The sequence below is a fragment of the Myotis daubentonii genome, chromosome 18 (assembly GCF_963259705.1).
Source record: "Myotis daubentonii chromosome 18, mMyoDau2.1, whole genome shotgun sequence".
NCBI lineage: Eukaryota > Metazoa > Chordata > Mammalia > Chiroptera > Vespertilionidae > Myotis > Myotis daubentonii.
In genome coordinates, this window is record NC_081857.1 from 24,908,718 (window position 1) to 24,922,113 (window position 13,396).

The following is a 13,396-nucleotide window of genomic DNA, read 5'->3' on the forward strand; positions in this document are numbered from 1 at the left end:
CAAGGAATCTGAGTTGTGATTCAGAGGCAGCAAACTACCGCTCTGCAGAAGACAGAGCTGAAACTCTGAATGCTATACGTCATCCATATTCTGCCCTGGGAATGAAGAAGCAGCGAACTCGGGGAATGGAAGATAAATAAGAGACCCAAAGTGAGAAGTTAATTAGATGGCAAGAGACCTGTTGGATGCTGGCCAGTAACAGCCAGCTCTGCTGCCTAGCTGAACTCCTGCCCTTGCGTTTAAAGGGACACACCTTCATATCCATATCATAAACTGCCTTTCTAGTTTAAGATAGCTCAAGATTTTAGTACTTAAACCGTAAGAACCTTAACTCATATCAGAACTGATAAGCCAATTGAGGGGAGAGTTGGATCCTTGTACTAAACTGAAATTTATTAAATACTGCCAAATATGCACATGCTAAATAACAATGAGAATAAAACTGTCCAGATAACATTTTTTAAAATATGAATGAATTTAATTGGTTTTATAATGTTTTCTTCTAATCAATATTTAAAATGTATATCCAGTGAAGAAGTAACCGTATTGATTTCATTGTTCTCATCTCTGGCAATGGAATTGCTCTGGATTTATTTTTTAATTTGACATGCTAAGTGAAATCCATGTACCAACCCAATAAGGAGGAAGAAATTTCACAACGCTCAACCCTCATCTCCCTTCCTTTACTGGCACAGTGCTGCTATTTTGGTATCTGTCAGTTACCAACGCTGTCTAGATATGTTAGTCTGAGTAAACAGCGTTTGTTAAGGGACAGTGTTCTAACCACCGAACACCAAGTATCTTACAGGGACACTGAGGAAACATTTCTAGATGTGGAACATGGTAAAGCCAGAATGGGCCATCTTTTCTCCATTCCATTCTTGATATCCAACTTTCCAGTTCAAGTTGGCACAACAACAATCTTTCCAATTTTATAGGGTGAGAAGCTTACAGTAAGTTTCAACTTCTCCATCGTTTTCTCTTCTCATGTAGATCAGCGGTTGCTTATTCCTAAGTAATACTACCGTATGTATCCACCAACAGAACCAGCATGTGTGGACTAACTTCTTAACTCACACTGCCATTGTCAAGGGCCTACATGTAGATACTTGTCAACTCTTTCCTCCTGCATTGTGGTAATGCCCTTTAAATTTTTTTCCATGGGCAATGTGGCTGCTGTCTGTCTATCACTGCCAGATTATCGCTGCAGTAATGGATACATCTACTCAGCTGATAGTTTGGCCCATATAAATCCCTCCTACTGATACATTGCCTTCCCACCACCCTGAGACTCAACCTAAGACCCATTGTACCATCTTTAGGACAGGAGGCTTCCAGTTTCCTGTAGGACTGATATCCTGATAGTGATTGCCTGATTAAAGCAATATGCCAGGGTAACCCAGCTAGTCCATGTTCTCCTTTGTCCACCACCCTCCTCTTCCATCTCTATGGTGCCTGATTTACCCAGCCCACTCCTTCCTTTAGGCCTTGCCCAAACAGTTTGAATAGCCCTTCCCTTGTCAGAAGGGGAGACGATTAGTAAACTCTTTCTCTGTGCTATTTATATGTGACTCACTGAATCCTTACAGTAATCCAGCAAGTTAATTCTATGTCCCTCACTTTTCAGATGAAGAAAGTGAACTTAGAGGAATTAAGTAATTTACCAGGAAGTCACAGATGCAAAATGTGAACTGAGGACTGTGTAACGTTAAAGCCCCCAAAATAGTAACCTCTCAGCCTTTGCACAAGCTGTTCCCCCTGCTCAGAAAGGACCTACTCCCTTCTACGGGCGTCAAGCACTTGGGCAGCCTTCAGAGCCTCACTTACATGCTAAGGTTCCAGTGCAGATGCAAGAAAAAGGGTCCTTGCACTTTGTGTCTGTCTGACTGTAGCAGCCAAGACTCAGTGGGGGAATATAGTGAAAACAAAAACAAAACAAAAAAAACAACCAAAACCTCACTTACATGCTTCTATCACCACCTTTTGAAGACTTCTTCCACAGTGTTCAATCAGCAGTAATTACTCTACACTTCATTCTATCCTGATAGCAAACATCACTCCCATAAATATTTATTTTGCTTCTCTCTCTTACTTGACAGAACATTGTAATAACCCTGAAGTGTTTGTAATATTACATACTGGCCTCTACTAATATACATGAGAAAGCAATGTTCCCTTCCTAACCACCTTAGTGATGAAAAAGTTAATTCAGAATATAAAGTAACATTTAATCCGAAATATTAGAGCTTGACCAAGTATGCTTGCTCACTGTTCTAACATTAAATCATACATTTTGAATTTAAACACATATTCAAAGTTTCCTTTGGAATGCATAATAAACGTAACGGGTATGATCTTCCTTTATTTATACTGTCAGGTATGAAAATAACTGGAAATGGTGGAGGTGATAGAGAAGAATGCTGGCCATTCCACACAGAGACAATCAGAAGGAAAACTTCAGGGACTCTCTTCTTTTAGCTGCTATTACTCCTGTGTGAGAGGTTCTGGCTGCATTTAAAGGTCCTTGTGGTGCAGGGAGGATGGGGGTGGAGGAGGTGAGAATGGGGGGGAAGAGCAGAGAATAGTGGGGGGGAGGACGCCACAATTTTGTCTCAAAATGCAAGCCAGATAATTTCAGCTAGTAAACAACCAAAGAAAAGCAATCTGTTGGATTTAAGGGGAGGCAGGAATACTGTCCAATGAGGCACCTTTCTACATGTCCCCTGAGTCATTCTGACTATACTGGATTTTCCTCTTACATACCAACTTATTCGTGCTGGAATGCTAAAGCTCTTAAGTTCTGCTAGTGGTGAGTGTAGTTTAGTTTATCTTAGTAAATACAATACTGGTCTGGGCAATTTCTCATGTTGTGCGAGTGTGCATGATCTGGAAGACGAGATAAGTTCTGCTTGGCTTCCTTATCCTTGTACTTATCTGTGACTTGTCTACAGGGACCTGCATAAAGGGAACTGTGAATTTCTTGCACTGTCATTCATTTTTAAAGAATCAATAGGATATAGCCACATTTTTAAAAAGTGTGGGTCAAGATATTTCTCAAATCAATTTAGTGGCTCATAACTAGCCTTTAAACAATTAAATACAACAGAAAAGAACCTCAATACATCACATGCAGCAACAGAAAGTATTATTTTTTTAAAATTTTCTTTTAGTCTTGTGTGTATAATGACTTGAAATGTACTTTTTACTATGAGTCTCCATCTAAAATGTCAGAGAGCCACAGGGCTATTTAAGAACAAGAAAAGATTCAGTTTCCACACCGAAACCACTATACCTAATGGGATTTTTACCGTTTAAGGAATCAAGATATCTCACATTATGAAATAAAGTGCAAATACAGAAAGATATTTAATCCTGTACTACATAAACTTCTAAATAGCTCTAAAACTTTTTTGTGATAGTCAACCTAAACCCAGAGGATTGAATGTTAGCAAGAATGTCATTTGCTTAACAATGCAGTAATAAGTCAGAAAGAGAAGAACTTTATTTTATACTCTAGAAAATCTGAATATTTATCTTTTTCATACAATTTAAAGGGTTCATCTCAGACAAAGCAAAAAGAAATTCAACATGAAATCAAAGGCAAATGATAAATATTTTATCTTAGCATAATTTTAGTAATATCTTTCCAGATGAACCCAAACCAAGTATCACCTCCAAGAGGCTATACGCATCAACTCTTTTAAATTTCAAATCTGATTAAAAAAATTAACTGTCTCCTTAAATTCAACATCCCAACATCTAGATTATTTAAAGGTTTGGTATATAGGGGAATATTTTGTGTGTGTAACATGCCTCTGAGGCATTCCATATTAGTGGCTGAATTTCATATCAAATAAGCTCCAGGTTTAGGAGTAGGAGTAGGAGTCCCCTTTGGGGAGCTTAAGTTGATATATATATATATATATTTCATATCACCTACAAATGGAAGAGTGTTTCCCGGTAAACACATTAATATTAATTCATTCATTCATTTTCTCTCTCTTCCTGTCTCCTGCAGGCATGTGTGCACACACACCACACAAGGTCCTATACTTAATTCAGCACAGGATGCTCCCTGTAACTCAGTCACTTTCTAGCTCTTCAGCCTCTTCAGTCCTCTCCACTCTGTCACTTTACCTCTCCCTGTTTTCATTTCATCTCCCCTTTGGCCTGGAAAATTCCTACAAGTTTTTGAAGACTCACCTCAGACCCCATAAGAGCATCTTGACAAGACCATCAGAACAACATAAAATAGAATTCTGAATTCTTTGGATAAGTATTAATGGCGGAATATTGTGAAATCAATGGACAAAATGTGTTTTAAAGATTATCCACAACCATGGACTCCCCTATCCTGACTTGGTATTTCTATTGTGGTTGTTGGTAACAATCTCCATATATTGCATATAATTATAAAATAGATTATGTATCTTAAATAGGAAAAGAATGCAAAGTAGCTGTAGCCGGTTTGGCTCAGTGGATAGAGCATCGGCCTGCGGACTGAAGGTTCCCAGGTTTGATTCTGGTCAAGGGCACATGCCTGGGTTGCGGGCTCAATCCCCAATGGGGGGCGTGCAGGAGGCAGCCTGCCAGGAGCCGGTCCATCCTTGCTGTTTCAAAGGACCTGGCATATATGGCATACTGTTCTTAAAATGTTTGCTCACCTTCTTGGCACTTTGTGTTTTAACCAAGGTCTCCTCTCTGAGAAAGGTTGTTTCCCCAGGTAGGGATTTTCCCCTGAAGTTAGGGAGGGAATAAAACCTCTCAACTAAGTGCCAGGCGGGTAATTAATCACTTTAACTACGAACAATCATGCTTAAGCTACATAATCTTTACTCCCTGGAATGGAGATAAGAAACGCCCTAACCTTTGTAATAGAGATTGATAGGATTGAATCAACTGGTATAAATACAGATGTAACAAGACAGAAAGACACAGGACTTAGAAGACAGAACCAAGAGAGACAGAACCTACACAGAACGTTCTCTAGAGACAGAAGAACTTCGCTGGAGAGAACATGGCAAAAGATCCTGGACTGAACCTGACTACAGAAATTGGCAAGAGAACCTGACTAGAACCTGGTGACTGAACCTGGCTGGAGAACCTGGACAGAACCTGGCTGGAGAACCTAGCAAGGGAACATGGCTACTGAACCTGGCTGGAGAACCTGGACAGAACCTGGCTGGAGAACCTAGCGAGGGAACATGGCTACAGAACCTGGCTGGAGAACCTGGAGAACCTAGCAAGAGAACATGGACACAGAACCTGGCTGGAGATCCTAACCAGAACTTCGCTGGAGATCCAGAACAGAACCTCTCTGGAGATCCAGACCAGAACTTGGCTGGAGATCCTGGCTAGGCTGCTGATCAACTGAACGCTGTCTCCGTGTCATTCCTTCTTCGCCGACTCCGTCCACACCTTTGGGGACCCCTGGACCTGCTGGGGTTGGACCCCGGCAGCAGCCGATCAATGATTCTCTCTCATTATTGATATTTCTATCTCTCTCTCCCCCTTCCTTCCTCTCTGGAATCAATAGAAAGATATTTTTTAAAAAGAATGCAAAGTAGGCTAGATGTTTCTATACATGAACACTTTCAGAAGTATATCATGGTTTTGTATTTGTTTTGCTATTATTTTTGTCCTGCTTATTCTTTTAAACCCCATCTATAAAATAGCTATGAAAGTGAAAAGTATAGAGAATCCCCATGTATTCATCTCCCAGTTTCAACAATTATCAACACAGTCACCTAGTTTTATCCACATTTTTAACATAATCATATAATTATTGCACCAAAAAAATTTTCTTAATATCACTAAATAGCTAATTAGTAGCCAAATTTCCCCCAATTACCTTATAGATGTTTATTATAGTTCAAATCAGCATCTAAACAAGGTCAGTAACTGCATCTAGTTGATATAACCCTTAAGTCTTTTAAAATCAATCTATGAGTGTCCCCTTTAATTTTTCATTGCAATTTATTGTTTGAAGAAATTGCCATATTATATGTTTAATGTTCATATGCCTTAAAATAGAAAGTCAGGATTTCAAACTAGTAAGATAACTGTTATGATATACTATCCTCTTTCAGAAGAGTACTATACTCTTTCAAAAGAGTACTATTTTTGTGAAGAGAACCATTAAAAAATGAATAAGAAGTTATGACAATAGTAAAGAAAGCTTGTTTAAACGGTATGGATCACTGATATCTTAAACTCAGTAGCCATTATAAGAATATCTACAGAGAAGAAACAACAAACATTTGAAAAACTTCATTTTTCTATTCTGCCGGGACAGGCACACTAATAAGACCCTTGGAGAACGGTAAAAACAACAACAGAATATTAAGTCCAAGATTATACTAGACGTCATTTTCATAATAGTTCTTAGTAATACTGTAAAGATTCTGAAAGTTATTTTATTTTTAAATACTAGTTCAATTCTCAATGTCAATGTTATGGCTCATGGTAAAAATGTTCCACTTCAAAAAGACTGAATTATTTGTGTGCAAATGAAGTTAGCTCTAATAATCGTATGCATTCATACAAGGCAAATATATGTGGGCAAAGTGACGGTATCAACCTCACTAAGTATAAAAGCATTAACCTAAGTTTTACTCCTCAGACACTTGAAATGTACTGTAAGATATAACAATGCTTAGTTACGTAAATAAATCTTTGAGAACCTGTAGCCCTTGCTGTGGCCTGTAACACAAAGCCAAGAGCAATACTTTAATTTTGATCCCCAGGAAGCTATGCCCCAATTGCTGTAGGAGTATAACTATCATATCAGAAAAGAAAAAGCCGGCCCCAGAGCAGCGTGCAAGGCACCACCTACCATAGACCGGGGCTTGCTGATGGCCACCAGACTAGTGAGGAAGTCTTCATCGTGCAGCTGGCTGAAAACGTGGGCGTCATAGGCTACCATAATGGAGATTTCTTCCATCATCTTGCCAGCTGACCTTTCCAGGCAGCAGCTGCTGCTCAACTCCAGACCACGCTGTCCAAGGAAAAATCCTACAGCAGCTCAGTGCCAATGCACACACCCACCTGAGTTGCAGGGGGTGGTGTCAAAAGCCCAGAAGGAATAAAAGGGGGAAAAACAGCAGCTGCTCTCACAGGCTTGTCTAGCAATTCACCCCCAGCAGCAAACCAAGGGAGGTCTCTTATCTACGGAGGAAGTATACGCGGTAAACACCTTCTGCATTCTTGACACAGACGCAGAAAAATTCACTTTTCGGAAATCTTCTTTAAACTTCAAAAAAGAGAAATTAAGGTGTTTCCTAACTGAAAATATCCTTAAAGAAAAATATTTTTTAATGGATTTAAAATATGTTCTTGGTAATTAGAACTTTTTAAAAGTTTATCTTCTTCGGTGTTATGTCAAGATTCTTCTTCTAGGAGGAGAAGAGGATTTTCTTCCTGCTTATTTCTTCATATTTATAGAAAATAAATAGATGGTGACCTTTAGTGTTTCAGACTGTCTAGCATTCTTGGTGTAGTTAAAAATTATCTCCTTAAGTATGAAAAAAAAGAGATCCCTTTTCCCCTCTGAGTATTCTGTTAAAAAAAAAAAAAAGTACCAAAACATAAAAATGAAACAGGGACCGCAATATCAATTAATAATCATACTCCCTCCTACTGCAATAACAACACAAACATTTTAAACAGAATTCTTGATTTGGAGAACTGTTTTCTGTTGTTATTCAGAAAGCAGCACAAGGGGCTCATTTCTAAACTGACTGCTTTTCTCCCACAAGAAAGAGTTCTCTTCATCTTTTATGTTTAAGCTCAGAGCTTTCTCTTAATTATCCAACTCAGCAGATAGCCAGAACTGTTGGTGCCTTCGCCACCTGAAGTGTATTTAAGTACAGTTGGCAACTGTAAATGAACCTCAATGTGCCCAGATGAAAATCCGAAAGCTGCCCGTGACTATCATTACAAGGCTGCCTAAATTACCAGGAAGTATAATGTATGCTAATTCCGTGGAAAAAGCATTAAGTAAATAAAGAGGGAGGACAAAGCTCCTCCAAATTTTTCCAATATATATAATTAAGCTATTATCTTCTTTGTTGTTTACAGATTATGACACTGCAGTGCAATGAGAAACATTATTTGCTAGATTTAGAAATCAATTTGGCAATGCTTGTCTACAATCAAATACAAACACTGGTTGCAATTTTTTGTCCTAATTACCGATAGCAGTGTTATGTTGTCTAAGTTTATTTGCTTTTCAGAAAACAAAGAATGAAATTTATAATATCTATTTCTCCAGTTTTCCTGAAGTATCTTCACCTAGATTAGCATGATCACTTCAGTAGTACGTGTTCCATGTAAATGTGATTAGGAGAGTCTTGCAACTGCTATAGCACTAGAGATTAAATACACACCAGTGAAAGGGGTGTGGGGAGAAACCTATTGCTAGGAAACAGAAGCAAGTCTAATAGGCTTATTTAAACAGAAAATGCAATACTTTACATTAATCCCCAAGATTAAAACAACTTCCAACTGGGTTTGACGCTAGTTGGAACCAGTAAAGCATTTTTACTTCCTATTTTTCCCTACAATGCAGCTTTGTCTTTTAAGCATTATTTTCATTAAAAATCTTTCCAGCACATTTATCTTAACGCTGACCAACCAGGTAAAAATTAAATGATAGTCAGGAGACAAGGTGTTCTCAGGCATCCCGGTAGCTCATACCTTTTGAATTCCTTTTTATCTTTTCAGAAGCACGTTAAAAAATTCTGCAAACCTCTTCGTGCATCAGAAGATTTCCCATTATCTTGCAGACCATTTTCCAGATGGGAAAGCAATCAATCCCTTTTGCTCTCCTACTTTTCTTTGCTACAGTGACTCAGTGCTTCCACACTGGTATCTGAATAAGGTGCACTGACAAAGACACCTGTTGTCGAAGGTAAAGAAACTACTTCCCACAATGCCCTACTCCCTGCTGGCAACTGCCCAGGGGCAAACAAGAATTATAACCTCACCTAAGCAATTGTCAATGTGCCCTGGAGAGCGCATTAGTGTAACAGTAGGTGATCCTGTTTAAGAAGAGCACTCATAATCCAAGAAAAAAAAAAGGGCCAGGAAAACAATATCAAATAGTCTAGGTGTGGTGTATTAAGCGTAAGACATTGAAGGAATCAGGGCTATAAGAATGCAAAACATTTTTAAAAACATAATCAAAGGTTTTGTAAAGGTAGTTTTTAAATTACATAAACAAACAGAAACTAACAACTACAAATAATTCAGTCCTTTTAGAATTCCACAAGGTTTTTAGGTAAATAATTAGGCATTTTTCAAAAGGTAAAAAGATTTTTTTAATTATCCACAGGACTAGACGAAGAGCATTTCATTCCTAAATCCAAGAGGTCCTCCGTCACAGCCACAGTGCATACATTTTCTAGAGCAAGGACTTTCTAAGTTTGATTTGCATCCTTTATTGTTCCTCCATACTTCACTTTCAGAGTATGCAAAGGAAAATTCAAATGATTCCTTTCTTATGCAATGAAATGTATATGTGGTCCCCACAAAAAGCATACCTTCTGAAAACTGATGATCTATTTTAAAAACTGTCTTTGTACTGGATTTTCCCTTTCCTAAAAACATTTCTGCAGTCTCAGAAATAGCAGCTACAATCCCCTCCCAAACTTCAGTGGTCTTCATATAGTCATGTTTACACACAGTCCCAAGCTCCCTGGCAAGACACTTTTGTTACTCTTTTGCCTTTTCCCAGGAGAACTTTGGCCCATTGATCTCCCCTGTTGTTTCTGCAGTCATCTACTTCACACCAAGTGACTCCCCTAAAAATGGTACATGGGTAGGGGGAGTGGGGGTGGGGAGTTACCTGAGATCCAGGGTGCAGTGCCCACAACACCATTTGCTGCTAAAATTTACCTGGAGAGGATTGTATATCAAAGGGGCAGCAGACAACACTGGCAACACTGGTTAGCAGGACTAGCTCGCTGTCTGTCCCAGGGCAAGTCATTTAACCTCCCTTGGTTTCAGTTTCCCCGTGGTCATGCAAATGAGAGGCATGGAAGAGATCAGAGGTTTTCACCCAGCTCAGAAAGAGTCAAGAGCAATGTGCCCAATTTCCCTCCACTGAATAGGCTTCTTAGGCAATTTAAAGGTGGAAATACCTTTTCAGTCTCTATCAGAATAAAATCAAAGGGAAACACTATTCCAAGATGTTAAAAGAAACTCCCCAGAGATGCTATAATATGTCTCAACAAATACAATCTACTTTGTACCCTCATTTGGATTTTCTAATAGTACTCTTTTCCCTATAAAAGAGGACTCGGTTGCAGTAGTTACACTTTTTATTAGTTAATCTTTACAGTCTTTCTATTCAGAGGCCAAACCAGCTATGAAATAATTCTCAAAAGCCTCTGGATCTCATCAAGTTAAAATGTTAACGAAGGAAATCTCTAGTGGTTTTGAAGTGCTGTTTTAAGATTTTCACATGGAAAGAGTTTACTCAGGTAGCTGATTTTGTTCCAACCATCATTTTTCTAGGATTATTTTTAAGAGAACCATACCTGGGTCATACTGGATGAGTATGAGTCTGATAAACCACCTCTGGCCTTCAGAGAAAACCTATTTATCCTCAAGTGTCAGATTTGGAAACAACCAAAACAAGAAAAACTTGAATAAGATGTGCATATTTTTCTATATTTAGTCTCCCTAAATGCAGCAAAGCAAAGCAGTTTCAAAGCAGTATTTTGTTATCCACCAGTCAAAGCAGCAAATACATTAAAAAACAACAACGCCAATTAAAAAATTATCTCACCTCGCAAGAGTGGCTGTAAAGGACCTTTTCCCATTCCTCAGGTTCTATTTGTTGAACATTCACATCAAAACAACCATAAAATCAGGATGAGAAGGAAAAGAAGACAAAGCTGTCACGACAGAAATATGGTCTAGAGGGCAGGAAAGTCTTCTGCGTCCCCCACAGGGACAGGTGGAGCCCTGTAGCGACTGCTCATTCTTTCCGAGTGGCCCTTGTCTAATTGAGGCAGGATAGTAAGAAGCCAGGAGAATTCCTCAGCAAGTGGAATGGGGAAACTGAGCATATGGCTGACTCAAACTGGCCTCTTCCAGCACCCTGACTCACCTGCCTCCTTTTCTCTTACACTACCATTCCCTTAAGCATTAAGCCCTCAGGACAATTTAGTTGTGATCAGCATCAAGTAATTTTAGGGGTCTGTTAACTACAGAGACAGAGATTTGGTCAATAGAGATAACATATATGCCTCAGTTGTGTTTCAGCTCAGGCCCAGAAAAGCAGCAAAACCAGATGAAGCTATGCCATGTCTGGCTTCAGGACCAGATGCAATGACCAATGACTCCCTACCCTAGCACCAATTAAGCAGTAGAGACCATGATCCTGAACCCATATGCTCATTTTGATGAGTCAGCATATTAAAGGGCCTACCTGGAAACCAGATGAATATTCCATTGAGACCCTCCCCTGAGATAACCCCTAAAATTCCTGCCTTTAGAAAACAGATTAAAAACCCTTAAGACTAAGGACCCAGTGTACGCGCTACTTTCTCTAGAGCAGGTGTCGCCAACCTTTCGGACTTCATGGACACCAGTGGTCTGCAGATCACCGGTTGGTGACCGCTGCTCTGGAGCACACCCCAATGCCCCAGTCTTCTTTCTTCAGGTGTGTATCTTTGCTTACTTTCTCCTAAGCTCTAAGGGAATACAAGAAACTCACAACCAGGGGAGCAATGGACAGCAGCTACACATCCTGGGCTACCCCCTGAACCTGCTTGCAATGGCCCTTCTTTGCCTCCCTAGCTTGTTTCCTGAATCAACACAGCCCAACTGGCTCACTTCTTCTGCCTCTGTGACTTTCTTTCTAAAAGGCCAAGACAGCTCTCTGAGCAGCCCACTTGAATCTTTTCTTTGAGTATACTTTTGTTTTGCATACTAAATAATCTTCTTGTGCTAGAGTTCTTGGCTCTGAATTCTTTCTTTGCTGAACTCAAGAACCGAGAGCCAACATCATCACACATTACCATCTATACCCATCTTCACACATCTTCCTATTTCAATATAAACATTCATGAAGTATAAATAACAGTATTTCATAACAAAATGTTCACGGTATCAACATAGAGATAAAGAACAATAAGAAAAACAAAATTCTACAAGTACTTTGTTAATCACAGAAAACCGATTATTTCAAGTAGGTTTCTATTTACACTTAGAAGTGCACATTATAAAACCCAAAGATAAAATAAAATGAGAATAAGAAACCATAGAAGTATCAATAGAAGAAGGCTTTTCAGAATATTTTGAATTTCAGAATAGTCCAGTAACACACACTGAGTTTGTACAAAGGGGAAAAAAAGGCAACAGTAAAAGATAAGTGAAATCTTAGTTCTCTTTAAAATCATGCAAAGGTAAGTAAAGAAAACCATTATTCTTATGTCAAATTCCAGCCATTCAGCTCATTATCTTTTCTATCTTTCCTAGCAATTGCTAGGCAAATTCAAAACCTCAGGAAAAAAAAACAGATTCTTAAAAAAAAATAAAAAATCCCTGAGGTTAAACTAAGAAAAAATAGTGGAACATAAATACTTAACAGTTATACCAGGTATCTTACTTCCTCATTTGCATGTCACTACAAAGAATGAGGGTGAGGTAGATTCCAGACCCTGAAAGAGTAACTGCAACTCTTTCACAGTTCAACTTTTACCTCATTTGTAACTCTAAATCCATAGTCAACTGTTAAAAACAAGACAATTGGACCCAAAATGGAGGCGCTTATACTAAGCCCCACCCCCATGTCACCAAACAGAGACTTCATTAAAGTTTCATCCCTCCCAGAAATGGAAATTAAACTAGTCAATCAGGAATCACCTGATCAGCACTAGTTAGGTCATCTGCCTGACAGACCTCTAAAAAAGGAAAGTGACTTTGGCAATAACTATTCTGCTTTTTTGCCTAGTATATCCTCCTTGTCTCGCTCCCTTCTGCTTATAAAAGTCCTTCATTCTGTACAGCTCCTCGAAGCTCCTTTCTATCTGCCAGGTTGGATGCTGCCCGATTCATAAATCCTTCAATAAAGCCATAAAAATCTTTAAAATTCACTTAGTTGAACTTTGTTTTTAAACACAACACATCCGCTTAAACTTTACCTAATTAAACATAAGGGTTTCAAGGGCTGCTACATACCAGTAATCAATTTGAACCACGCTTTGATCGTAAAACGACCAAAATGTGCCAGAAGACACGGCAAAGTAATATTGCTTCATGATGACACACCATCACACACTTCAAAACCAGTTAAAGACACGTTAAAAGATCTTGCCTGGGAAGTATTAACCCACCCACTATATTCACCAGACCTTGCTCCTTCAGATTACCACTTGTTCCGATG

At 39.0% G+C, this 13,396-nt stretch overlaps 1 protein-coding gene across 6 annotated transcripts in view; it reads right to left on the bottom strand.

Moving 5' to 3' along the window:
- The window catches only part of RABGAP1L (RAB GTPase activating protein 1 like), a 444,263-nt gene that overhangs the window by 65,845 nt on the left and 365,022 nt on the right, over positions 1–13,396 (bottom strand). The window contains exons 1-2 of one of the 6 annotated variants that reach the window (XM_059674307.1): positions 8,698–8,895; positions 6,836–7,557 (exon numbers count right to left, since the gene is read on the bottom strand). The exons of 4 other annotated variants lie outside the window; for them this stretch is intronic. In XM_059674307.1, the coding sequence (XP_059530290.1) occupies positions 6,836–6,946 (111 nt within the window). In that variant the 5' untranslated portion in view covers positions 6,947–7,557; positions 8,698–8,895. Of the gene's footprint in view, positions 1–6,835; positions 7,558–8,697; positions 8,918–13,396 lie in introns of those variants that run through there. One more of the 6 variants, XM_059674309.1, reaches the window with a different exon arrangement.